At 45.8% G+C, this 27,256-nt stretch overlaps 1 protein-coding gene across 21 annotated transcripts in view; it reads right to left on the minus strand.

Annotated features, from left to right (window-relative positions):
- Positions 1-21,674: 21,674 nt before the first annotated feature.
- The window catches only part of CEP112 (centrosomal protein 112), a 401,854-nt gene continuing 396,272 nt past the window's right edge, over positions 21,675-27,256 (minus strand). For all 21 annotated transcript variants that reach the window (XM_082604740.1, XM_082604757.1, XM_082604756.1 and 18 more), the window contains 3 exons: positions 26,907-27,008; positions 23,438-23,502; positions 21,675-22,124 (listed from right to left, as the gene is read on the minus strand). In XM_082604740.1, the coding sequence (XP_082460866.1) occupies positions 22,121-22,124; positions 23,438-23,502; positions 26,907-27,008 (171 nt within the window). In that variant the 3' untranslated portion in view covers positions 21,675-22,120. The remainder of the gene's footprint in view (positions 22,125-23,437; positions 23,503-26,906; positions 27,009-27,256) is intronic.

The raw sequence follows: 27,256 nt of genomic DNA on the forward strand, positions 1-27,256 counted from the left end.
CGCTCCCCACTTCCGAGAGCTTCGCCGGGTTGGTGCCGCCCGTTTCCGGCAGGCTGCCTGTCAGAACTGCCTGGATGCCATGCCTGTCCCAGACGCCAAGGAGACAAGTCGGGGACATGAGAGCACTTCCTCGCTGCTCTGAGTAGCCCCCAGAGGGCAGGAGGAAGGCAGGCTGTTTGAGGCGGAAGAATAAAGAGAGGCAGAGTGCTCTTTCTGGAACAGTCGTTGATGGCATGGTGGCAACTCTCCCCTGAAGTTCCAGTAAGTCACCCTAATGCCAGCTGCACATCTGGGGAGATTTGTGGGCCCAGCAGAACCGAAGCCGTTTCCAGATCTTTTGAGAAGACAATCAGGCATGAGCCTTAGTGTCTTAACATTTTTGTAATTATTATTTCTCCATTGAAATGGAAATGTCTTTCCTCCTACCCTGATTTACTGGTAGGTCTTCTGTTGTTTAAAAAAAAAACAGGAGAGAGACTGTTTGGAACAGTTTGAAATATCCTTAAAGGCAGACTCATATCATCCATTCAACTAAATAGGAGTCAACTCCCCTACAAATAACTTATAAAAACTTCTTTGGAGTATGACATTTTCAAAGCAAAATTCTTTTCTTTTTTCAAAAATACCACAAGCAATGCGTTGAGTTCAGGGAATACTGCCTGCCAAACTGCAATTTTTAGATTTAACCTTTCTTCTTCTTTTTTAACGGCTTGCAAAAACATGCTTGAGACTCTTCAAAAACCTTTTCGGCTTGAAAGTTTGGGAAAGAGTCTTAACTGATGAAACCCTCAGTTCTTAGCTTCCCTGTGTTTTCCCTTCCCCCTTTCCTGATTCAGGAGAGGAAAGATCACTGCCTGTTCACCGAACAAGGTAAACTCTAACCAGGTTGGGAAGGGCCAGGCACCCGGTGCCAGCTGCCCCCTTAATAGTGACCGCACTACCTAAGTGACTGTAATTAACTCACAGGTTCTTGGGCCATTAAAAGTGAGAACCCCTCAAATTGTGCTTGTGTAGAAAGATGATATCAAATGTACCCCCTTACCCTTGCCTCAGGGCAAATCAGCATTGTATAGTCAATTCTGCCAAAGAAATTGAAAATATATCTATAGTGGCTCGTCAGTATGAGAACTGAACTGTTAAAAAGGTGTTGATAAAATACTTGTTAGAACAGGAAAATTGGATTAGTGGTGGTGTTCTGGGCATGACGTCCTTTGGGCCGAAAAAAAAAAATCATCTTGTTCTGTTTTTCCTGGAGCCCAGAAAAGCACTCTCAGCCCAAACATCAGCCCTTAATCTTATTTTCTTTTTCACTAGCATGTATTTTATTAACCCATTTTCTCATTTACCCACTTTGAATAGCTCAGTGGGTAGCATCCTTCTTAGAAAGTGAAAGCCTCCTTGGAGATGCTGTGCTGGAGCAGAAATGCACACCCACTCCCAGGCCCGGTGCAGTGAAGAAAAGCCCCTCTGTAATCCTGTCTGGTGAATCCACACAGTGAATTCCAGCCTGCCAGGAGTGCTCGGGCCTTATTAAAACATGCGCCGTCAAGGAATGCAGCTGGGAACAGGCTGGCAGTCTGCGGCGTGATTAATATCTAGGTGGGGATGAGAAGCAAGTCTTTCCAATCCAGGGCCGAGGCCAAGGCAGCTGCTCCCCACGCATCTGCCCCCTGGCAAAGGGCTACCGTCCCCAACACAGCAGTATCAGAGTGCGCGGTGTCTTGGGGGCATCAGGTGCAGCTTGCCTTAGGCTCTGTGTCTCAGGAGACCAGCCTGGGGTTTAGGTTCAGCCAGGTGACCTGAGTTCTCACCTTAGCCGTGCTACTGTCTTGAGATGATGAACTTGGACACCACTTTCCTTCTCATGGCTGACTTACAGGGCTAGAGTCCTGAGTGATCTCACTGTACAGGGAAGTCGTGAAGAATCGTAGGACAACGCCCAATTCTAGGTCCCTTGGAAGAAAGATGCAGACATATTGTCCCTATTTTAAAGGCAGAGCCTTAAGGCAGGGGATACTTTTATTTCACCCCAATTTCCCATTCTGACTCCTGAAAAAGTCTGCTCCACGGTCTCTCTGTGAAGCTGAGACAGGGTGGAGGTTGGTGAAGAGGTGCCACAATTCTATCCAGCCAGCACGAGGACCTGCTCTATGCCTCAGTCCGTGCTGAGTGCTGGGGTGACTAACAGGTACAGCATAATCACTCACCAGCGGAACGCAAATTACCAGTAAAACCACAAGAGCTAACCCCACACAGCCCCCAGAATGGCTTAAATTTCAAAGACTGACAATATGTGTGCTTGCAGGCACATGAAGCACCGAGAACTCCTGTACATTTTGATAGGAGTGTAAATTGGTTCAACCATTTTGGAAAATCATTTAGCAATATCTACCAAAGCTAAGCCTATGTCTGTCCTATGTCCCAGTAATTCAACTTCTGGTACACGTCTAGGGGAAGTGATTTCACACATCCACCAAAAGGCATGTATGATAATGTCCATAGTAGTTACATTCATAATCGCTCCAAACTGGAACCCAAATATCCATCAAAAGGTGAAAGGATAAATAAATTGGGGGGTATTTATACAATGGAATACTACACAGCAAGAAAAAGGAATTAAGTACTAGTACAAACAGTCACATAGCTAAAACTCACAGATGTTTTGTTGAATAACAGAACCCAGGCACAAGAGGGCATGCTATATTCCATTTATATGAAGTATAAAACAGCCAAATTAACTTTGGTGATAGAAGTCAGACTAGTGATTACCTCTGCTGCTGGGTACTGACTGGCAAGGGGCATGAGAGTACCTTCTGAGGTGACGGATTTGTTTTACATCCTCGTCTGGGGTGATGATTACATGTATAAAAATTAATCTAGCTGTACACTTAAAGTTTGTGTTCTTTACTGTATGCAAATTATACCACAATAAAAAGCTAAATAAAACCAACCAAGAACATTCCCTAAACATGTATTTTAACTTTTCTTATATTTTTCCTTGGTCTTCTTAATCAGACTATAAATACCTGTTAGGAAAAAAAAAAACCCAACAAAACGAAACAAAATAGGCACAGATGTGACAACATTGCGTAGAACTAACCACACACATCCAGTGCTCCCAAGCCATGCTGTGGAAGTGGCCAGGCAGATAGGGAGGGGCAATCTGAAGGGATGCTCACATTTTTTCTTTTCAGCACTTCAGAGATGATCCCTTGTCTTCTGGCCCCCCGAGTTTCTGATGAGAAGCTAGCTTTCATTCATAACATCACTTCCCAGTTATAATGTCTTTTTTCTTCGGTGGCTTTCAAGATTTTTTCTTTATATCTGGTTTTCAATAGTCTATGATGTACCTAGGTATGGTTTCTTTGCTGTTTATTCTGCTTGGGATTTGCTGAATTTCTTTGATCCGTAACTTAATGGCTTTCACCATATTTACCAAATTTTCAGCCATTATTTCTTCGATATTTTTTCTTCCTTATTCTCTCTCTCCTGTGCTTCTAATTACACATATCTTCTAATCCACATTATTGTTCCAGAAGTCACAGAATCTTTACTCATTTTTTGCAATATACTTTTTGTTTTCTTCAAATTACATGCTATTGATCTAATTTTAAGTTTATTGACCTTTCTTCACTCTCTCCAAATCTGTCATCAAGCTCATCTAGTACAATTTTCATTTCAGATACACTTTTCAGTTCTAGAATTTCTGATTTAAAATTTTTTTTCTACTTCTCCTCTCAGATTCTCCATTTTTAAATTCATTGTGACTATCTTTTCCTTTAAGTCCTTGAACAATATTATAAAAGTTGCGTTAAAGTCGTTCTTTACTAATCCCAACATCTGAGTCATTTTGGGGTCAATGGATTTTGACTGTTTTTTCTTTTGACTAAGATAATATTTTCTGTTTCTTTTCACATCCTGAAATTTTTAAATTGGATACTAGACATTGCGCTTTAAACACTATAGAGCTTGGACTTTATCTTCCTTTGACGATCACAGCTTTTTTTCTTTTAAGCAGGCAGCTAACTTGATGGGACTCAAACCCTGACCTGTATCTCTCCTGTGGTAGTTGTGCTGAGACACTTGTTCTGCACTTGCATTTTCCAGCAGCTGCTTTCTGTGCTCCTTGGTGTCTCTCCACACATTGACAGTTCAGGGATCAGTCAAGAATTGGAGATAAGTTCATTTGCAGATTTTGAGGTTCCCCATCTGTGGCTCCCTCTTTTCCTAGATTTCTCCTCACTTTCTGGCCACCCTGGCAGCCCCACTTGTGTCTTACGATACCTCAAAGAAATAAGAGTATGGGCTTTTGCTTGAGTTCTTGTCTGCCCAGGTCCTGTAGACTGGAGATTGCCCTCAGGGGGAGAACAACGAAACTGTGGCTCCCCGTTCTGCTTCCTTCTTTCAGAGGTTGACTACCTCCAGATTATTGCTGATTTGGGCCACTCTCCAGTCTCTCCAAATATTATAGTTTGTTTTTTTTGTTGTTGTTGTTTTTGGCTGTGCTGTGTGGCTTGCAAGATCTTAGTTCCCTGACTAGGGATCAAAGTTGGGGCCTCGGCAGTGAGAGCACAGGGTGCTAACCACTGGACCTCCAGGGAATTCCAAAAATACTTGTTGTTTTCTTTTTTTAATGATTTTGTCAAGAGTTTTTCATTGATCTCTTCCAGAGAGTTAGTTCAATACAAGCTGCTCCACCATTATGAGAACTGGAACACAACACACTCTTTATGCTTTTATCCCCTAATCTTTATACAATGAACATCCTCCTTTGTCCAAAGGAATAAGAAAAACTGTGGTGTAAAGAAGACTCTGATGTGTAGGAACACCTAGGGTATGTGTACGTTTCTGTGTGGGGAGTACAGAGGAACCAAGGAGGACGGCATCTAGGCAGATGGCCAGGGCCACTCCTATCTGGAAACTTCCTAAGCATCTGGAGGGGCAGGGAATTGAGGTAAACAGCAGGGACCCTTCAGGACAGAGACCACATCGTCCATACTTCTGTGAGGCACCAGGGCCAACAAAGCACCTTGCACAAAATCAAAGGTCAACAGATGTTGACCTGAACTGAATTCCTGCTCTCAAAGAACTTAACATGCCCTTAAAACAACAATAAAAAACCCCTTTTCACCCAGAAACACAGCAACCTATGGAAAATGATTCATCCCCATTTGGAAGTAGCTGCGTGGTAGGGAGTAGATTAAAAACTTTACATCTAATCTGAAGTCTATCCCTAACAGGCTGTGTGATATTGGGTAAGTTCCTCCCACAATTTGGTCTCGGTTTCCTTATCTTCAAATACATAAGGGCCCTGCCCTGGTCATGAGCTCCAGCTCTGGGAGGAACTTTTTTTAATTAAAAAAATTTTTTTGGCTGCATTGGGTCCTTGTTGCTGTGTGCGGCCTTTCTCTAGTTGTGGCGAGCAGGGGCTACTTTTCATTGTGGAGCGCAGGCTCTAGAGTGCAGGCTCAGTAGTTGTGGCTTGCGGGCTTAGTTGCTCCGCGGCATGTGGGATCTTCCCGGACCAGGGCTCGAACCCGTGTCCCCTGTGTTCTCCCATCTCATGTAAGGGCAACTGCATGCTTCTCGCTGTTCAGGCCAAACATTTTGGAGCCATCCTGCATTTTCTCCCTCATACCTCACACCTTCTCCATCAACAAATCCCTGCCCATCTGAGCTGGTCTCCAGGGCCTGTGCCTGGTCTGCACTTCCAGGGCCTAAGTCGGCCTTCTATAACAATAGCGGTTTGTTAATTTCCCTTTGTAAAAAAAATATTTATTCTATTTCTTTATTTATTTTTAGCTGCGTCGGGTCTTAGTTTCACGCGGGCTTCTCTCTATTTGTGGCAGCGGGTTTCCTCTCTCCAGTTGTGGTGTGCGGGCTCCAGGGCGCGTGGGCTCTGTAGTTGCAGCACACGGGCTCTCTCGTTGAGGTGCGCAAGCTCAGTAGTCGTGGCGTGCAGGCTTACTTGCCCCGCAGCATGTGGGATCTTAGTTCCCGACCAGGGATAGAACCCGTGTTCCCCGCACTGGAAGGCGGATTCTTTACCACTGGACCACCAGGGAAGTCCCAATTTCCCTTTGTTTTTTTAACAAATGAAAGGAAAAGGCACTTCAGCTGCCCGCTAATTCAACTGACCAGGTGAATCCTCAAGGTCACGGCTTCAGGTCAGACCAGGTCCAGCTCTGCAATTTTCTGGTTTTGTGAACTTGGGCAAATTCCTCCTTCATAAAGTCCAACATGGCAGCCCTACCCCATCCATCCCAACTGGCTTAGGCCTGAGGATCTCCCAAGATGCCTCCAGCCCTGCGTCTTCTGTCTGCAAATCTCTGCTTCCCCACAGATCTCTGTCCTCTGCTTCCCCACAGAAACACAAGGGCCTGGGATGCTTGTCATTTTGTGGTCCCTCGGAATGGAATTCCTTGAACTCTGTGTCCATGGGATCCATGGGCAGTGTCTCTTCATTCCCCGAGGAACAAGACAGTGGGGCTTAAATCTCACGTAAGTGGGCTGGAGGGTCAGCCTCTCCTCTCCTCCGCCACGCCGGCCAACTCCGTGAAGACAAGGGCCACTTACTGTTACCGGGAAGCCACCACAACTCAGGTCACCCAGGAGAGATGATGCCTCTGAAGATGATGCATCTGAATCACCCACATATGTTGCAGATTTAATGCAACATTTGCTGCTTTTTCAAAACAAAACTTTGAAATGAAGTTTGAAAAGTCCAATTGATGTTGAACTGGAAAAGTTTCATCTCGACCTCTTGTCTCTTTGGTCATTAGGAAGACACAGTGAATCAGCACGCTATAATGGGATCCTTATTTGAGTGAACTGGTTTATAAAACACTCCCGAGGATCTGGAAACAGCTGGTGATGGACCCTCAAGTGCTTTACATTTGGAAAGAGGATGTGCACTGGAGTGGCGGAGAGAACAAGCTGAGGTTGGAGGGGGCGCTCTGAAGGGGAAGGAAGTGCGGGGACTGCCTGCAGGACTCAATTTTAGGGGTTTTGATAAAAGGCTTCACCAACCTGCCTGCCCCAGCCTTCTGCTCAGGCTGGGACTCGAGACTTAGGTGTTTCATCTGGGTTGCAGCACCGCATTGCCTCGGAGGGGTGACACATCAGGGCGATGGGGTGGGGCTGGGCTCGGCACCACCCTGTGCCAGGTAGGCGCTCTGGCCCCGCCATGCGGGAGACTGGATGAAACCCACACGCCCAAGTCGGCTCTCAAGGCGGTCGAGCGAGGAGAGGCGGGACCAGGATCTGAGGCCAGCTCAGGCTTCAGGCTTCCTTCCCTTCCTCAAGCTCTTCCCGGGCCAGGTGGGCTGTTAGGAAGAGCAGATTCCTCGGCCCCCATTGTCCCCTGCCTGGGAATGAACCAACCTAGATGAGCTGTGAGTGAAGGGGGTGATCAGGAAAAGTCTGGCTGCAGGATGCTCTCGACAGGCAGTGGGCACGTCCCTTTCAGTGCACTCAGTGCTTCTGCATGTTTTCCTAAGAAACGGCATCCAGACACTGGGGTGGATGAGGGGCCAGGACACCAGGAAAGTAAATGTCTCTTCCTCCTCGTCACTGGGGATTCCATCACTGTTTATGGGGTGCAAGGCCCCAGATGGGCTGGGTATTTGTGTTCCTGCCTTTAATCCTGTAGCTACCCTGAGGCAGGTTTCCACACCTAACCCCTAGCCCTAAGCTAACCCTAAGTGAGGCTCTGCAGGGGAGCGGGCAGGGACTCTGAGGACAGTGCCTTTGCCGCCCTGCTGGCACCAGGGCTGGCAGAGGCGCTGCACGGGGCCTGGTGATGGGGTGCCTCTGGGGAAGCCTCAGGATGCAAGAAGCAGACCCGTGGGCACATGTGATTCGTTCCCGGTGCGAGGGCTCATGGGTGACATAAAGGCATCTGCAGGGAGGATGACACCGCCTGGCAGCCCGCGGGATCCCCTGGTCGGCAATGGCTTTGAAGCAGTGAGCGGGCAGCCAGACGGACAAGCTCACAGGCCCCGCCTCCACGCACTGATTCCCCAGGAGCAAGCGCTGGTACAGCAGTGCATCGCCTCCACGTTCATCGGGAACCTCACCCCATTTTCATCCCACAGACAGCGCTTCAAAGCCCAACAGCACCCTCATCTAGCGGTCTGCCCTGGCACATGGCGGGGGGGCCCCTCCTCCCAGGGGATTCTCATCTCTTTCAGGTCTGGGATTGGGAGGTCCTCCAGCAGTGGTTCGTGTCCGGGCCGTGTGTTAGAATAATCCAGGCCAGTCTTCCTGCTTTCATTCGCAGGCTCCGGACCCGGCCTGAGCATTATATCTAATCGGTCTGGGTGGGCAACGGGCCTGGGTGTGTCTTAAAAGCTTCTCAGACGATCCTAATGTGAGGACCACTGACCACTCTCTCCGGGTTAGAGGAAAGGTCCTCACCAGACAGGCCTGGGTTGGAGTCCCTGTTCTACCACCAGGATCGTTTCTTCTTGGCAAACATAAAGGCAGCCTCATTTCTCCATCTGTAAAGAAGAGCCGGTGACATCTCAGCTCACAGACGAGTTGTGAGCATTCAGGGAGAAACGCCTGTCGAAGTGGCTTGCCCTCAGAACACAGATGATTTCCCATTAGCATTGATCTGTGCATGAACATTTTCAGCTCACAGCTGGCATGTTTTAGGCTGGTTCAGAGTAAACACAGCCAGCACTCTTGAGCCCCCTTTTTTCAACCTATGTGCAAACTACGGAAGAGATGAGGGCTTCTGGCTTATTCTGAAGTAACCCTGCCTCCTGATGAGTCCTGAGGGGTCTGGAAGCTGCTGGCCCCTGAGATATGATTTGCATATTATGCTATCTTGGAGCATTTTATTTCAAGCAAAAAGTGAGATGTGACATTTTGAATCCATCTTCAGTGACAGGGAGACCCAAACTTGGAAAACAGGGGGTTGTGCTTCTTTCTTTCTCGAGGGATCTCTCGGGCTGCCCTGGAACCAGCAACACTCCATTTACAGCCCTCAGCTGTGCGTCCATCCTCTCCAAATGGAAACCCAGAGACTCCAGCCACGGGAAAGCCAGACCCTTATGCGTCAGAGTCTTTCTGAAGGCATCCAGTTTTCATCCCGTCCCCACGTGAGGCACCCTGGCTGGACATCAAGGGTCTGTCTGGTCGCTTCCCACTTTTCCCTCCACTTGCCCAAGTATAGCTGCTTATCTGCATCCTGAGATTTTGTCACAGCATCTTGCAGTTACAAAGGACCCGAGAGATACCAACCATAGGCTTGCACTATGCAAACTCTCATTCTCCCTCCTGCTTCCCTGACACCACTGCTCAAAGACTTGCAGGAATGAGGACCTGCTAGCTCCACAGGGATGGGAAAGTCGACCTCAGATGGCTCCTCTATCCATGCAAATGATGGGAAGGAAATGAAATTCCAGAGAGAAAGGATTTCCTTCTTTGATTTTAGCAAGAGCTGAGGTTGGAAGGCGGCAGCTTCCTCACGGACCCTTTGCCCACCGCCCAGAAGACCATCTCCCTAGAGAAGAGAGAGGAGACCGAGGGCCCAGGTATGGACGGGGGCAGCTTGAGACCAGGGAGCATCTGCAGCAATGCCAGGCATCCCCTCTCCCAGCTCCCTTGCCATTTTTCACACTCTTGCCCAAGAGCAGGCTCTTGTACGTAGCACTCTTGGGCAAGCGTTGTTCTCCTATAAAATGTCTTATCAGATGGTTTATGAAATGAAGCTTTGATGCCTTATAGCACATTTTTAAACAGACACTGTTCCCAGGACGAATAAGGGCTAGACTTTTTAGCCTTTCTCGATCACGAGACACGCAAAGTACTGAAGAAACTAGTAAATGGACATTGGCCAAGCGCAACCATTGTGAAAAAGAAAAAGGCTTGTTTCATCTCGGCACGAAGTTAAATTAGTGTTTCTAATGCTCCCAGTGTGCTGTGGATGGGAGGGGGAGAACAAGCAAGAGGGGGCAAAGGGTGGGCTTTGAAACCAAAAACTGGGGTTCTGGACCTAATCTGGTCACTTGGTAGCTGATTTTGGTCTCAGAACAATCACTTTTGATCTCAGAAAAAATCAATCAAATTGAACACTAAATCATAAATGTTCTTTTTTGAAGGCTTTTCTTTAAAGGAATTTTTTTCTTTTTTAAAAAAATTTAATTAATTAATTAATTTGTTCTTGGCTGCGTTGGGTCTTCGTAGCTGCCCATGGGCTTTCTCTAGTTGCGTCGAGCGGGGGCTGCTCTTTGCTGCGGTATGTGGACTTCTCGTTGCGGTGGCTTCTCTTGTTGCAGAGCACGGGCTCTAGGCACGCAGGCTTCAGTAGTTGTAGCACACGGGCTCAGTAGTTGTGGCTCGCAGGCTCTAAAGTGCAGGCTCAGTAGCTGTGGCGCACAGGCTTAGTTGCTCCGCGGCATGTGGGATCTTCCCGGACCAGGGCTGGAACCCGTGTCCCCTGCATTGGTAGGCGTATTCTCAACCACTGCACCACCAGGGAAGCCCTGAAGACTTTTCTTCATGGGCAGAGTTGGATGGGTTTTCTTAAAATATAAGTCCAATGATGTTGGACAGAAAAAAGGCATCTTTGTGTCAACATTTTTCATTGCTCCAAGGGCCTTGGAACTGTGTTCAAAATTTGGGTCGTCTCTAGAGAATAGTAACTGTGGGTGTAAAATCCATTAATGGGTAACTGCTGGGGGAGAGCGGACTCTGTTGCTCCCTTTCACGAACTTCTCTGTGTAATTCTTTGACGCTCCTGAATAGGTTCTTAAAGCGTTCTCCTGTACTTTGACATCAAACCAAGTTCATTTCCAGAAGTGATGAACCCTGCTTTGGTGGTGCTGAAAAGGCCTTCCTATTCTTATGTGTTTAGGAGGCAAGTGGTTCTTTTACCCAAATTACTGCTTGATTCGGAGGCATATGGATTCATTGCCTCTGATGAGGTCATCACATTTCTTCCTGCTTTACAAATGAGCCTATCACATTCTTTTATAACCGAGGAATTGGCTCTATACATACCTCAAATATTTTTTGTGTTCTTCAAAATTGTGCTTACAATTAAATAGGATGTCTTCCTTTTGCTGAAATGCTTTATTTCTAAAACTATGGCCTTTCTTTCCTTTTGTCCATTCCAGAATCCGCCCATCACACTTGCTTTCTTAGGAACACCGAAGCATGGAAACATTTTAGTACTTGATGAATTTTTTAAAATGAAGTCTTGCAAAAAAGATCTATTTTTTCTAAGTTGCAAATAGGAGTCAGAGGAATCACTAGCCACCTTGACCTTGAATGGGTAGACCGTACATCCAGCTGAGTTAGGCTGCGTTTTGAAGGTTAGTGGTCTTAACCAGGTTAAGAGAAGATGATAAAGCAGGGCTGGTACCCAGACAGGCTGTTGAATGTGAAGGGTTGTTTACAGCAGCTGCAGGTGGCATTTCTCTTTCAAGATGGCCTAAGTGATTTCTGCATTGTGACTTCTATTATATATCTTAATTGCACCACTAATTTGATAATCCTATAGTCATTTTTTCTTGTCTATTTATCTTGATGGTGAAACTAAGGCACACAGCGTTTAAGTGGCTAGCCTAAAGGCCATTTTAATCAGTGTTAGAAAATGAATTTGTCTGTCAATACAAGCTCTTATAAAGTATTGTGAATGATAGTTGCAGCAATAAAATAGTTAATAACTGGTCTGAAGACACAGTAGAATTATACTTTCTCTTCTCTGTGGTCAGAAGGTATAATGTAAAATTCAACTACCCTTAGAGGCATAATCACAGGTAAAAACCATTACCACCAAGTAGGCATTACAGTATAAAATCTAACTGCATAAAATGGAATTATTTAGATGGTATTACCGTGAAGCTAATCTGAAATCAGACTCTACTTATTTTTGGTCCAAAGACTCCTTTCAGAGGAAGATAAATGCTACTCCCAGTTTTACATACATTTCTGGGAACAAAGCGCATCCTATCCAGCAGGAGAATGATAAGTATTTGAAAATCAAGCTCCTGATAACTCGCGGCATTTCTCAGTTTGCTTTTAGCTGGTGCCATCTGGCAGAAGGGTGGCATCACTTCTAAGATACCAGCAGCAGGAAAACCCCGAGTCGCTGTCTACAAGCCTCCCTCTCCCTGTCTACACAGCTGATCTCTGCAACGGACCAGCCAAGTACTGACATGCTTAAAAGTTGCGACTGGGTCCCAGCAGCTGGGAGGGGCATATTCTATTACTGAAAGAGAGACCCAGAGCTGGATTGGCGGAGGCACATTTAGGTATGTAGGCATCTCCAGATGTTCCCAGGGGGAGACCCCGACCTCTGCACATGGGAGGGGGGATAACAGCCTGGCCAGCTTGAGTCGACTGAATTCTCCCAACAGCTCGAGGGCACTGGGCAGACTTGGGTTCCCTTTGTCACTTCTTGGGAGGACAGTCAGCAAATCTAAAGCATTTACACCCTCCAAGACCCCCTAGAAATTATAAAGTGACCAAATGTCCTGTTCTCCATTTTCCTTAGTAGAAAAAAGGCCCTGCTCTCCTTCCCTCTAAGACGAGACCATAATCTATTTTGACAGAATTATAATGTCTTGCCTCTTTCTAAGTCCCTATTTATAATTTTCGGTGTTGGCATGAAGGAAATTTTGGTGCCAACCTACAAAAAAAAATAATAAGGAAAGGAAGGCATTTATGGTTTCTAGACATTGCTCTAAACACATTTACAAAATTTATTAAAGAAATTTTAATAAGTTTAAAACAACTTTCTAAAAAGTTGTTTCATCTCCTGGGGTTCAGTACCACAGCCTGTACATTGTCCTCACTTCACTCTGTTTTTAATGCAGCCTCCTTTACCTTCCCTGCCGCCAATGTATTCATAATCATTCGCCTGGTTTTCTTAGCTATTGTTTGTTTGGGTGGGGTGGCTGGACATTAAAAAATGTAATTTTATGATCGAGTATACCAGTCAAGGTTAAGTTCTGCCTAAGTCTCAAGTTCAAGTTGAGTTTTTGTTGGTTGTTCTTGTAAAAATAAAAATGCCTAAAAACCGACGATAATTCATATAAGTAAGGATCAGAAACAAAACTGTTTGAAAGTAGAGGAATGTTCCTTGAGGGTGATCAATTTTATTATTATGATTTATCTTAAGGGTTAGTTTGCAAAATGGCTAACTTCATTTACTGACTCTGCAAAATTTACGAATTGGTGCAGGTTGTATAATGAGAGAAGAGCTGAACTTTCACAAATATTATTCTAAACTTTCATAGACAATCCAGGCACCTATCTGCACGGCCAGGCCTGCACCTGTGCAGTGCTTCTGTGGGGTTCGTGTCTGGTGGAACCCCTGCCAACTGCAAACTCACCTAGAATCTGAAAAGGAAAAGATGCCTCCGTCCCTGGGCCTCCACCGCGTGTCTCAGGACCGTAGTGCCCGGCAGCCACAATGCCTGTCAGTTTGGACCCTCAAGGCATTTAGGTCAGTGCACTACTTCGTGGCACCTCCTGACTTCTTCCTCAAGAGCAAACTCGGTGGGTTTTCTTAGTCCTCCCAGCAGCCCCCTGTGCCTCACTGTGCAACCAGCCCTCTCCTTCCTCCTACTTCTCCTTTATGGACCTTTTCTTCAGCTTCCAGAACGGTGCACCCCCTGGGCCCCTCCCGTCCCTCTCCCCCTCCTTGCCGTTTCTCCAGCCTTTCCCCAGCGGCTCTCTCAGCATCGATTCTCACCCACGTGACGCTGCTGGACAAGCCTCTGGGCGCCGACCCGCACTTCCAGTTACCTGGGGAAGCTCCGTCTGTCTAAACCCAAGCCCATCATTCTTCCTCCCCACACCCCAAACCTCTGCCCTGCGTCGTCTGAGGCTAGCAACCCTGGCCCCGTTTTTGCTTCTTTCTCTTTCACAATCATTCATGCAGGTGCCACGGTAGCTGCTGAATCTTTGACTTACTTTCCATTCACAGAGAGAAGCTTCTCTCGCTGGGGATTTGGTGCAGCGGGTGGTCTGCGTTCACCTGCGGACTTCTCTCTGCTTCCAGCCTCTTGTCTCCTCGGAATTACCCCCCTCATGCTGTTGCTGGACAAATGATCATCCAGCAATTGCTGCCAGGGTCACCCCCTGCTCACGAGCCTTTCACTGTTCCCAAACCTCGCCTCTTCCACGGAGGAAATGCCATATAGTACAAGAAGCCAAATAAAAGTAGAAGAAGCAACAATGAGCGAATCAGAGAGACATGAGTTCCAGTTCTGCTCTCATCGCAAATTAGAAAAGTGGCTCTGGTCAAATGTCCAAACTTCTCTTTCCTTCAGTTTCCTCAAGTATAAATAATACTTAGCTCATGAAATTATGGAAGACTGTCAGAAAATAAGAAGAGCCTTCATTTATGGAACGTCTATTGCATGCTAGACTTTTTTTTTAAATTAATTAATTAATTAATTTTTGGCTGTGTTGGGTCTTCATTGCTGTGTGCGGGCTTTCTCTAGTTGGGGTGAGCGGGGGCTGCTCTTCGTTGTGTTGCGCGGGCTTCTCATTGCAGTGGCTTCTCTTGTTGCAGAGCATGGGCTCTAGGCGCGTGGGCTTCAGTAGTTGTGGCTCGCGGGCTCAGTAGTTGTGGCTCGCAGGCTCTAGAGCACAGGCTCAGTAGTTGTGGCGCACGGGCTTAGCTGCTCCGTGGCATGTGGGATCTTCCCGGACCAGGGCTCGACCCTGTGTCCCCTACACTGGTAGGCAGATTCTTAACCACTGGCCACTAGGGAAGCCCCCATGTTAGACTTTTAAAATGCATTATCTCCTTTAATTTTCACAACCATGTTCTACCATGTCCTCCATGTTTTTGGCCTTGCCATGCGGCATGCGGAACTTCCCCACCTGGGGATCGAACCCATGCCCCCTGCACTGGGAGTGCATAGCCTGCTCCGCTGGACCAGCAGAGAAGTCCTCCTCCATTTTTTAAGATAAAGAAACAGACTCAGAGAGGCTAAGCAACTTGCCCAATTCCAGATCCTCTGACTCCGAAGCCCTTAAGCACATGTGCTGAGGCCTGGCCAGCACTGGGGGTGGTCAGCTCCCTCTGACATCTGTAATCTGATTCCAACACACCTGTTAAACCATCTCTGACAGTACTTTTCTCCCAGGTTGCTGGGATCTGGATCATCCGAGTGACTCCATCTGGACCATCCTTCCCCACATCTCTACCGATTGAAATCTGACTCTTATTCCAATGTCCAGCTTAAATGTCACCTTCTCCTATGGGACTGGATTTCAAAATGTTACTACTTCCTTGGGATTCCCATAATATTTGGCACTTCCCTTATACAAAGATCATGTTCTCTTTTGTATTATCTTCTTTTTTTCTACACACGTCTCATCATCCCTTGTGGATGACAAGCTCGTCATAGGCCGTGGGCAGGTCCCGTTCATCTTTGTACGTCGCAGAGTCCTGGCTCAGCCCCTGAGACAGAGGAGGGACTCAGCAAGGGATCTGCAGGAGATTTAAGTTTGGAGCAAATGGGAGAGCTGAGCTCACTTTACAGTTTGCAGGAAGTGAAAATGCTCCTCGTATGTCAGATGTGATGTCGCAGAGAGAAGGGTAATTACAATGTAAGACGGGGCCTATTCACCTTTCTCCTCCACCCAGAAAAAGGCGGAGAGAGTGAACTTTACATGGTTTTAGGCAAAATACCTAACAGCAGGGGCAGTAGGAGGTCTATGTAGGTTTGTTATCTTAATTAGCCGATTAAAAAATTCTGCAAGAAAATACTACAGAAAAGAATCTGAAAAAGAATATATATATGTATAACTGAATCTCTTTGCTGCACACCTGAACCATTGTAAATCAACTGTACTTCAATGAAAGAAAGAAAATAAAAAAGTATAAAAAAAGAAAAATACTACAAGAAAAAAATGCATGGATAGGCCTTTGAAAGTATTTGGATTTACCACTACACACACACACACACACACACACACACACACACTCCAAATAAGATTGTAGAAATCATTAAAAAAAAAAAATTCCCTTAACCCAATTTGTATTCTAGCAGTTTCCAGATTCACATGCCGAGCTGCGTCAATAAAAAAACTGAAGAAAATCAGATAACATAAGTGGGAACTCGGTCAGAGAAAGTTTCCCTGATGTTGGAAGAAATATCACCCCAGGTAGAAGACTGCTACCAGATCCTTAGCTCCAAGGAGAAGCAGGTGGGTCCAGGAGGAAGCCACCCACCCAGGCTTCACGCGGGAACCCTGAGCCCGGCTTGGATAAATATTTTTATTACAAACACAGTGACATGTCATGGGCCAAGTGATCAGTTCTGTAAAAGGATTTCACACGGGATTGTGACATGGCAGCAGCCGGGAAACACGAAAGTAAGTGTTCAAGGGAACCCGGACTGGAGCAGGGTTGACACAAAACTTGAAGAGCAACCTCAGGATCAACGCTGAGTAAATGCCAGCCCCAGGCAGCTTGCGGGAAGCCAAGCTGGGAAACACAAGCTGGCTTTCGAGAAATCTCAGTTGATGTCAAGATATTTCTGCAAAAGATGCAAGATTCTCAGGACCCTCTGCTAGCCTGTTAGGAAAATACTTCCTCTTCCAAAAGAAACGATGTTTCTTTTCTGTTTTCCTTTTCCGCCTTAAACTTTCAGGCCCTGCTTGCGGAACAGAGGCAAGCGCCATTCATACCAACCGTTTAGATTTCTTTCAGAACACATGCTGGTCACCAGGGTGGCTGGACCGTCCAGTGACCTGCGGCAGTCGGGGAGATTCGGAGGGTCAGACAGCAGGACGGCGGCCTCGCTCTTGTCCTTGGGCGCTTGGCCGCACTCCTGTGTTTACGGCCCCTCACTCCCGTGTTTACGGCCCCTCACTTAGGGTCAGGCTGGGAAGAACAAAGCAGAGGGGCTAGAATGGGCGGGATGAATAGAGATCTCCTAGCAGGGGCGAGAACGCTCACAGGCAACTAGGAGGCTGATTCACTTGTTTACCCGGATGGTTTCGCTCTGCTTAGAGGAGCAGTTTGTCAGTGTCCTGTGGCTCAGGAAATGTTCCTTCTCAGCCTCATCAAGTCCACATCCTTCCATATTTCCACGAAGGAAGGAAAAACCAGGCTAAGCACAGGGTATGTGTTTTGGTGGAGCTTTATAATAACACGCTAGCCGAGATAATTACAAAAGACCAGGCGTACCAAGCCTCAAACAGAGAAGAACGGGAAGAATCATTCAACTCTGGTTACTACCATCTTCCTAAAGAAGCACAGAGGAAGATATGGCTTCCCTGAATACTCCTAATCCAAGCAGCGTTTCCAAATCCCTCATTTAACCTGTGGTTGTACAGATACAACACTGATTAACAGAAGTTTTGAACAGGAAGGAACTTTTAAGCCATCACCTAGATCTGGACTTTTCTAATCAGTATCTCACGGAACTTTAAACAATAAAATATGTGGACCACAGGAAAACGATTCCATGGATCAGATCATTTTAGGAGATTCCAGAGGAAAGAATTAGATAGGTTTCTTTAACAAAGAGATGGTCACAGAATCTCAGATATTGCTGGGGTCTCTGTCTTCTACCCTTGGCTCCAGGGGGCCTCTGTCTTTGACAGAATTCGGCAGAAGTGATACTGGGCTGTCTCTGGGCCCAGGCCTCACGTGGCTGGTGGCTGCTACGGCTGGTCTCTGGGTGAGCTTGCTCTTGAGGACCTCTCACAGCTGCCACGTGAGTGGACCCTCGCGGGCCTGGGCAGCCCACACCTGACTGCACCTGCATGAGGCCCACGTGAAAACAGCCTACCTGAGCCTGGTCAACCCGTAGCAACCAGAGAGATGATAATAAATCACTGTTTTCAGCTGCTGGGTCCGGGTGGTTCATGTGCTGTCTGGCACGTAGCAGGCATCGATAGCTATTTATTAAATGGATGAGTGAATGGCCGGGCCAGCGATGTAATGTGAACCTTGCAGAGGGGGGCTCTAGTGGCATGACGTTTCCTAAACGTGACTATCTGAATGCCTGAAGACGAGTCATACACAGAACAGGGCTTGATGGAATGCTAGTTTGAGAAACACTGAATTAGAGGCCTGAAATGGTACAGATGAGGAAGTACTGGTCCAGCTGTACCCTTGATGTTACAGATTAGAACAGTGAGGCTCAAGTCGCTGAAGAGAATTGCCTAAGGAAACCAGGCTAATCTGTAGACTCTGCCTATGAACTAGTTTCCCTTTCTAGCTGAAGTGAAGGAGTTTCACTCATGTAAGCCCGTTTTTTAGCTAATTACGTCTACCAGGCTTCTCACTTGGTAGCCCTCTCGTTTCGCTCTGTGATAAAGTCTTCGTGGGCAACTAGCTGTTTTCCGTAAGACCTCTCTCAGATGAGAGACTCCCAAAGAGGATATAAGAGTATTTATCAGCCTCAGGTCTAGACTAAGCTCAGTTCTAAAAACAGCAGAATCTATAGGAACATCTTGGGCCTTTGGTTTTAAACCATTTGCTTGGTGGAAATCCTTGCTTAAAACTGAAATAACTGAAGTGCCTAGAAGCACGGATCTTCAGCCGCCTTAGATACTGGTGAGGGATCCAGATTTTAAAATTCCTTCAGTCTTATGTTTCAAGTTGCATTTTTCTTCCCCCATTGAGAGGTAAATAATATGATCTGAGGTTTGACGCAGTTCTTAAAACTATAGGGAAGAACGTTAATACAGGTCAAAATCTGGGCTCTTCAATTTTTACTTTTCAAATATAGCCTAGGCCACTACTCCCAAATCAAGTTTCCAAATCCAAGAACCACTTCAATAGTTGAAAAAAAGTTTTATCTAATTATCTTCTTTTCCTACTTTGAATTGACCAACCATGTATCTTTTCCTGGTTTTATCAAAGGGGCTGCCAGGGCAAAAGCACATCCAATTCTAAGTAAGCTTTAGTTAGCAGACTTAAAATCGATCATGCATTTTAGTTTCAGTAACTTGCAATTTCTACACCCTTTGATAATCCACTTTAAAGAGCAAACCGTCTCTAATGACAAGGCTTAAAAGAGACGACCTTTCTGAACAAAATATGAAAGCTGAGAAGAGAGTTTTTTTTAAAGGAAACTATGAATTAAAATGACCTTGTGTTCTGAAACTTTCCTCCCACCATTTTTGATGTTTTACCTTTCCTTTTTACTCTTAGAAAGAAAGCAAAGACACCCCTGCCTTCTGCAGATGGGCAGGCACTTCAATAAGAAAGCTGTTAATTGTTCATTCAAACTCACAGTTTCTTTCTGCACTTTCTCTGCCGACGCCTTTAATGAGGTTGCTCGCCATAGAGCCACGTGCCTGTTTCCGAGGAAGTCGCTGCTTGTCTGTGACATTACAGGATAAGGCTCGAATCGGAGCTATTTCCGAGTCTCAGTCAACTCTTTTGTACAAACTAGGAAGCAAGTCCGCCCCTTCTCCGTTCCCTCCCTCCCTGTCCTCTTTTTTCTCCACTGTGCCCCTGGGTGGCTGCCCTCGGAGGAGAGCTGATTGTTGAGCGGGGATATGGCCAAACCAGAGGTCAGACCCCTGAAATGGTTCACTCTTGGGTGACGCAGAAACGGTGGATCAAACGAAACCCTGACGCGTGCCGATGACCGGCGCCAGCGTTCCTGTTACCGCTCTCCTGCTGACCGCTCACCAGGCAGACGTGCACACCGAGGGCACCATGACCCCACACCTTTCCTCTTGCTCAACTCTGCCAGCCACTACCTGTCGACCGTGGCATGTTGAGATGGAATAAGCACAGGTGCTTGACTCAGGTGTAGTGCCCATAACTGCTGGCAATGTAACTAAATTAGGTACTTGTGATGGGCAATTGATCTTCCACCAGATAAAAGAGAGGATGACATCTTAGATGATTTTATAATAAGGCACACTGTTTATAATTTATTCCTAAGCACTTGCTTTCTCTCCCGGTAGCCACTTTTTTTTTTTTTTTTTTTTTTGCGGTACGCGGGCCTCTCACTGTTGTGGCCTCTCTTGTTGCGGAGCACAGGCTCCGGACGCGCAGGCTCAGCGGCCATGGCTCACGGGCCCAGCCGCTCCGCGGCATGCGGGATCCTCCCGGACCGGGGCACGAACCCGTGTCCCCTGCATCGGCAGGTGGACTCTCAGCCACTGTGCCACCAGGGAAGCCCCCGGTAGCCACTTTTAAACTGAGTACTCAACTCAGTAAGGAATTTTCAACATGCCAAGTGCAATCTTTCTTTCTCTTCCTTATCAGAGAACATTTACAAAAACACTAGTGTCAGCCACCTAACCCCTACCACACACAATCCAACTGACCTGTACGACACGCTTCAGAAGGGAAACCGGATCTGGGTGATGCACAAGGTCCACCCATGTTTGTAATTTCATAACCCTTGAAATAAGGAAAAGAAAGAATAGCAGGCAACTTTCCAAAACACCTATTTACCCAATGGCAGTGCACGACGCAACTCACAAGGTATTTTCACTTCAAGCCGCTAAATAACCTTCCTAATGAAGTCTGCTGACCGTCAACCCGTTTGCCACAGTCTGTACAGAAGGACTTAAAATTAATCACGGTGTTGCAATCATTCCCTACCGAGTACGAAATCACAGTCTGAGTACCAACTGTCTTTCCTTGTTAGGTAGTTTTAATAGCATCTGATACAATTTTGCTTTTTCTCCGAATAGTCTTTAAGCCAGTACTATCATTTATTTCACATGCAAGAAAAACCCGATCTTTCAGAGGACAGAGACTTACATTCCTGGAGGAGGTGTCGGGTGAACCTTAGCAGGCAGCGTGGTGACCAGGCCGAGATGATCCAGGGCAAGACTCTGAGGCCTCTCACTGATGACCAGGCGGTGTTCTTGCTGACCCTGGCCTGGCTGTGGAAGTGGCTGGAAACCCTGCTACTTCCTTATCATCCCATGTCTCAGTTACAGTACAAAAAAGGGTAATTAATCCTTGGGCAGCAAACAACAAAGATGGGTGTGGGAAAGGGAAAAGAATTTGAAAAACGAAATAAACTTTCTGCCCTGTCCTTTCACAGCAAACCGGATGATTACAGCCCTGCGCACGCTCCAGATCTTCCAAGAGCCTCCGAGGGCCCGCGGCATGTACCACAGCACAGCCAAAAGAACGCGACCATCCGCTGCGGTTCAAAGTTCCCTTGGCAAATCAGCGTTGACCAACCAGCACAGAACAATTTACTGGCATTCGGGTGGGGACTTAAACACCCGGCCTTGGGAGCCAACACCAAATTCTCTCCACAAGGAAAACAGGACCCAGCAAAGCTCATTCTGTCATCACTTGCTGGTGTGCTGAGTTATCCTCCCAACACATCTTGACATTTTCAGGCTTCCTTAAGGAGCGTCAATTGATATCATAATTAAACCACAACCATAAAATCAGAGATCAAGCAAGTAACAATAAAACCAGAGCTGCTACATAAAATTCGTACCCTATCCTGCCTCTGGTCCCAGATGAGACTGACAACCAACATGACAAATACTTGGACTGATGTCAGATGACTCAGTGACTTTTATTCTAAATAAATGAACTACTTATGGATTTGATTTCTGACATGACAGAGGTATTTTTTCCTGTAGCACAATTTGAGATGGTCAGTATATTCTAGGGAAAAAACTGCCATGTCATATTTATTTTAGCAAACGAGGTGCAATTAAAAAGTAGAAATAAAACTGATAAGTACAAAGTAATATTTTAATAATATATGAACATGAACACAAAAACAATATAAACGTTAAAATTTTTGATGTGATACTACAAACGTGCTTTTGATCAGCCGCAACTGGTAAAATTCTATGTAAAGGCATTAACAAGGCATCGCAAGAAATCATTTCTTTTCCCAATATAAGCAGTTCTCAGTACACACTCAAACGCACACAGATATGGAAATCAGAAATAAAGGAATGTTAAAAAAATAACGTAGGCAGACACAAATAAAACCACCCCGTTAGTGTATGAGTGATGCATGTTTTTATGATCTTAATTACATTTAAGTATTAAAAAATGCCATTGATCTCACAGTTTACTTTCCAACATCCAAATCTTCAAACCTGTGAGAAGAAATCCAAAGCTCTGTCCAGACGGTTAGATCCATCCCACTCTCCTGGGTTACTCAGGTATGTCGTCATGTGGTTACCTGAAGATCAAAAACCCCAAAGTTACAACTTTCTCTAGGTTTAACGGGCATGTCTATAATAAAATATGTTCTAACTCAGGAGGAGTTGGAGAGAGGCTAAAAAGTATATTTGATCTCAAAATTTCATCATTTACACCCATAAGGGATCGAATCCTATCTATACCAAGAATCTTTTGAAAAGTGAATGAGTCACAAAGTTTTTACTTTTTTAAAGCTGAAGTATAGTTGATTTACAATATTATGTTAGTTTCAGGTGTACAGCAAAGTGATTCAAATATATCTACGTACATATTTTTTTGATTCTTTTCCGTTGTAGATTATTACAAGATATTGAATACAGTCCCCTGTGTTATAGTCCCCTGTGGTCCTTGTTGTTTATTTTATACATGGTCCTGTGTATCCAAAGTTTTTACTTTTAATTCAGTGCCATCTAAATGGTTTGGCCTTTCACTGTACTAAGAGAGGGTTGTCAGAGCAGGTAAATGTGATCTATGTCAGTGACGTCTCTGGGAACCTTTGACTGGAAGGGTCTCCTGTGTCCCCGAGATGTGCGCTCTGGGGGCACAGTGTTTGGACACCACGGAGCCGTTTATCTATTGATATCTGGGGCTGGTAAACATCTGCTACAGAGCCAAGCGTCTGGGGATGCGGGGCTCTGGAGAGGCAGGTGACCACACTGAGGACCACGCCATCTCACTCTCTTAAGAGGAAGACAGTGTCTCCTTAACCCTGCGACTGGGCTTCAAGACAACATCCTGTTGCGATTCTGCAGGTGAGCCCGGCCTTGTCAGGCACTGGCTGACCCTCATCTCGTTTGGATGGTACTGTCGAAGCACAGTGATGACAGGAGGGGGACTTCTCCAAGACAGGCTCTTTATGAAAAATAAGTCTTTTTTTTCAAAACTGGTATGTTTACGCATTTTAAAAAAAATTAATTAATTATTAATTAATTTTTGGGTGTGTTGGGTCTTCGTTTCTGTGCGAGGGCTTTCTCTAGTTGCGGCGAGCCGGGACCACTCTTCATCGCGGTGCATGGGCCTCTCACTGTCGTGGCCTCTCTTGTTGCGGAGCACAGGCTCCAGACGCGCAGGCTCAGTAGTTGTGGCTCATGGGCCTAGTTGCTCCGCGGCATGTGGGATCTTCCCAGACCAGGGCTCGAACCCGTGTTCCCTGCATTGGCAGGTGGATTCTCAACCACTGCGCTATCAGGGAAGCCCCAACGCATTTTTAATGAAGATTTTAACACCCAACCAGGAGACCCACAGGTGCAGACAGTACAAACTACTCAGGAGACATTCTGGCCACAACTGTACCTTCTGCACTGGTAGGTCATCAGCTCCTCTTGAAGGATGGATGCCCTCTTTTGCAGAAAGTTAACCTAGAAAAGAGACCTCATGTGAGAAGAGGTGAAGGTGGCTTACAGGGCGACACTGTGCAGATACACAGTGTCTGGTCAGATTTTATTTAAATTCAGACAACTCTCTAGATAAAATGCAGAGGATCTGTTGAATGCTAATGCTGTGGTTTTGTATTTGATCACATCCCATCCCCACTGGCACTCCATCAGAGGCTACAGAACCGAGTTCAAACCCCGCACTGCAGAGCTGTTTGGACCTGGCCCTGGCCCACCCGGGTGCTTCATCTCCTCTCTTCCAGCATCACCACCTTCCACCTTGCATCCCTCCTACTCTGTGGCCCTTTGACACAGGCCATCTGCCATCGTCTGCTTTGGAATGCTTGGCTAACTACCTCCTATTCACCGTCCACTGTTGGGTTCAAGGTCACCTCTGCTCCTGAAGTCTTCTGCCCGCCCCACCCCCAGCCCTGCCCCTCATCACCTCCTGCCCCAGGCAGCCAGTGGCCCCCCCCCCCCGTATTCTCCTGTTCTGTTATTAGCACTTTTCCAACTGCCTTCTGGTGATTTGTCTTCACGTCTCTCCCTCACACCCGAGAGCTCTCCTGGGGCAGGGATAATGTTGGAGCATCTCTGTAACCCCAGTTTCTTTTTCAGGGCTGGACATGTAGCTGGCATTCCCTAGCTGTTTCAGGAATGAATGAGTGAGTGGAAACAAAATTACTGCCTACTAGAAACCTTAATCTATCCTGGGGATTTCCTGAGGTTGGAGAGGTAGTATTTTGTCGTGGAAAGAGCCTGCGCTTTGTCTGGAGTTAGGCCAACTCGCGTTCAGCTCCTGACTTGGCCTCCATAGCTCTAGGACAGTTCCTTCTTCTCTTGATGCCTCATCTGTGAAATGGGGTGAACGACAGCCAGTTCCCAAGGTCATGAGGATGACAGGAAGTGACTAACAGGAACTGCCCAGTCCAGAGATCCTGGCAGGTACCACCCTGTGGCCCCTGCCCCTGAGGGGCTAGGGATGGGGGAAACTGGGCTGTCAGGTATAGTCTCTTCAGTCAGACCTTCACAGCATGGTTGGATTATCCTGAAGCATACATTTCTATACTATTAAAAATACTTGTATTAGGCATAAATTCAAAAGCACTTTACACGACCTACTAGAAGTGGTTTCCGGATAACTTACACTATGGCTTAACGTGATCAGGAGTCAGTGGCATTTGATCACTTTGGAGCTTTACTCTTGTCTCTTTGGTCTGAACTGAAACCATGGCAACGGTCGATTCTGAAACATGGTTATGCAAGACAGGACAGCTGGCAGAGTAGAAACTGTGCTTGGAGAGAGGGAGCATGGCTTTTCTTTTTTTTTTTTAACATCTTTATTGGAGTCTAATTGCTTTACAATGGTGTGTTAGTTTCTGCTGTATAACAAAGTGAATCAGCTATACGTATACATACCTCCCCATATCCCCTCCCTCTTGCGTCTCCCTCCCACCCTCCCTTATCCCATCCCTCTAGGTGGTCACAAAGCACCGAGCTGATCTCCCTGAGCATGGCTTTTCTAAATGGGTACATATCAAAGTGGTCCCGCTGCTTTTCTGACTCGTCACATCACCCCGGTCTGAATTTTATCCAATTAATCCAGTGACCCACGGGACCACTGATAACTTTGACAGATGCAAGGACTACACTGATCCCACTTCCCTGCCTCCACCATGGTTTGCCGCTGGAATTCCAACAATTTTCAAAAAACACAGGCACCTGTGCTCTCAAACGAAATCTGCTCGCTCTGTGGTCTGCACCTCCTCCGCACAGCTGCCGATTCTGAGGCCCTCACGCAGCTGGCAGAGCTTTCTTTCTGGGTCAACATCCAGTTTTAGGAGGCTGAGTGGCTTTTATTACAGTGAAATGATATGAATGATAACAGAAGCCCTGCAGGTGGATATCAGATTTCTCTTTCTTTTCTTTCTTTTTTTCTTAAAAATACCTCCTCTGAAGGTGCTGGGTCCTACACAGCTGACCCTAAGGAAGCCCTCCTACAAAGTGAATGGGTAAGCCACATTTCGAGGAGAGCCTCCCACGTAAATAAAGACGACTTAATCCTTTGTAAGTTAACACTCTCTTGTCATACTTATTTTTATAGGTAGGGGTGAGCACAGCCAAACTTCTTAGCCTACAGAGGCGACAGCTAACAGTAGCATAAGGGTTGATGTAATGAACTTTTCATTTTCAGATAAGAGATTTTCGCTGAGGGGAACAGAAAAGGCACGGCTAACATCTGCTCCACGTATCTGTCCTGTACATTATAAATAGCTAACGTGAATTTCATCAAACTACAGCATTTGTTTCATTCATAAATAAATTTATTGAGCACCTACTCTGTGACAGGCATTGTTCTTGGCACAAAGAGAAAAGAAATCTTTGCCTTGCAGAGTTTTTCCAGGAAAAAAGTATGTTTTAAATTTCTAAGTGTATTAGAAATGGGAATATGTGAACTTCTCATGTTGAGTTAAAACATTCGTTTTTTAAAAAACCAAGAATCTATAAAACTAATGCTATATAAAATATTTACAGCGATATATAAAACTTGTTTTAGAGAAAACTTATGTAGGAAGTTTTTAATTAATATCTAAATTGAAGTCAATTTTATCTCTTATAAACTACTGTACCAAGAACTACACGTTTCATCAGAAATATCAATATTTAACCGAATTGTTTGAATACCATGTCATTATCCGGCCTCGATCCTAAAATGCATCTTGTTATCTCTGACAATCATATAAAATACACCAGAATAAAACTGCTTCTAACTTAGCCATGTTTTTTATTTCTCTGCACTTTCACATGATAAGGAGTTAGCAATGTGCTAACTGATGGCATTTTGGGCCTGGAACCAAGAATAAAAGGGTGAGTCTGTGTTGGAATGCAGACTGTAAATAAAAGTAACCATAACTGAGCTTTTCAATTTCAAGGACGCTTTTAAGAAAATCTTATCGAGACAAAGAGTTCTTAAACTAGTAAGAAAAAATGCTAAAAAACCCCACAAAACAAAAAACAATTCATCCTGGGCACTTGGTTATTCTGTGACATCACATGGATTTCTGGCATCAGTTCAGGAACAAACATTAATTAAGATATGCACATCATCTAAACCAGGGGTCCCCAGCCCCCCGGGCCGTGGACCGGTACTGGTCCACTGCCTGTTAGGAAATGGGCTGCACAGGAGGAGGTGAGTGGTGGGCAAGCGGGCGAAGCTTCATCTGCCAATTCCCATGGCTCACATTATCACCTGAACCATCCTCCCGCCCGCCCCGCCCCGGCCCCCCGTCCGTGGAAAAACTGTCTTCCATGAAACCAGTCCCTGGTACCAAAAAGGTTGGGGACCGCTGATCTAAACCCTTGGAAAATTCCTTGATTCTAGAAATTACCTGTGACTTTAGTGAGGAGATAGTGTCTTCAAGTTCTTGTCTTAGAGATGCTGGCATCAACCCTTTAAGTTTTGTTTCATATTCTTGTCGTATGTAAGTTATCTAAAGTGAAAAAAAAAAGCGTATCTTTTTTTACCACAGAAATGATTGTTTTGAATTGAAGAAATCCCAGAAAAATGTCCATTCATTACAAAGGTAAGTTTGTTACATGTGGTCAGAAACCAGACAACTGAGATGAAATAAGGGGAAACACAAACTGAAAAAGGTACTCTGTCCTTGTCAATCTGGGAGAGAGAGTCCCTATAACAGCACTTTATTTCTTTAAAATCCTCGTTGACACAGTTTTTGGC

This window comes from Mesoplodon mirus (genome assembly GCF_964341445.2).
Source record: "Mesoplodon mirus genome assembly, chromosome: 18".
Classification (NCBI taxonomy): domain Eukaryota; kingdom Metazoa; phylum Chordata; class Mammalia; order Artiodactyla; family Ziphiidae; genus Mesoplodon; species Mesoplodon mirus.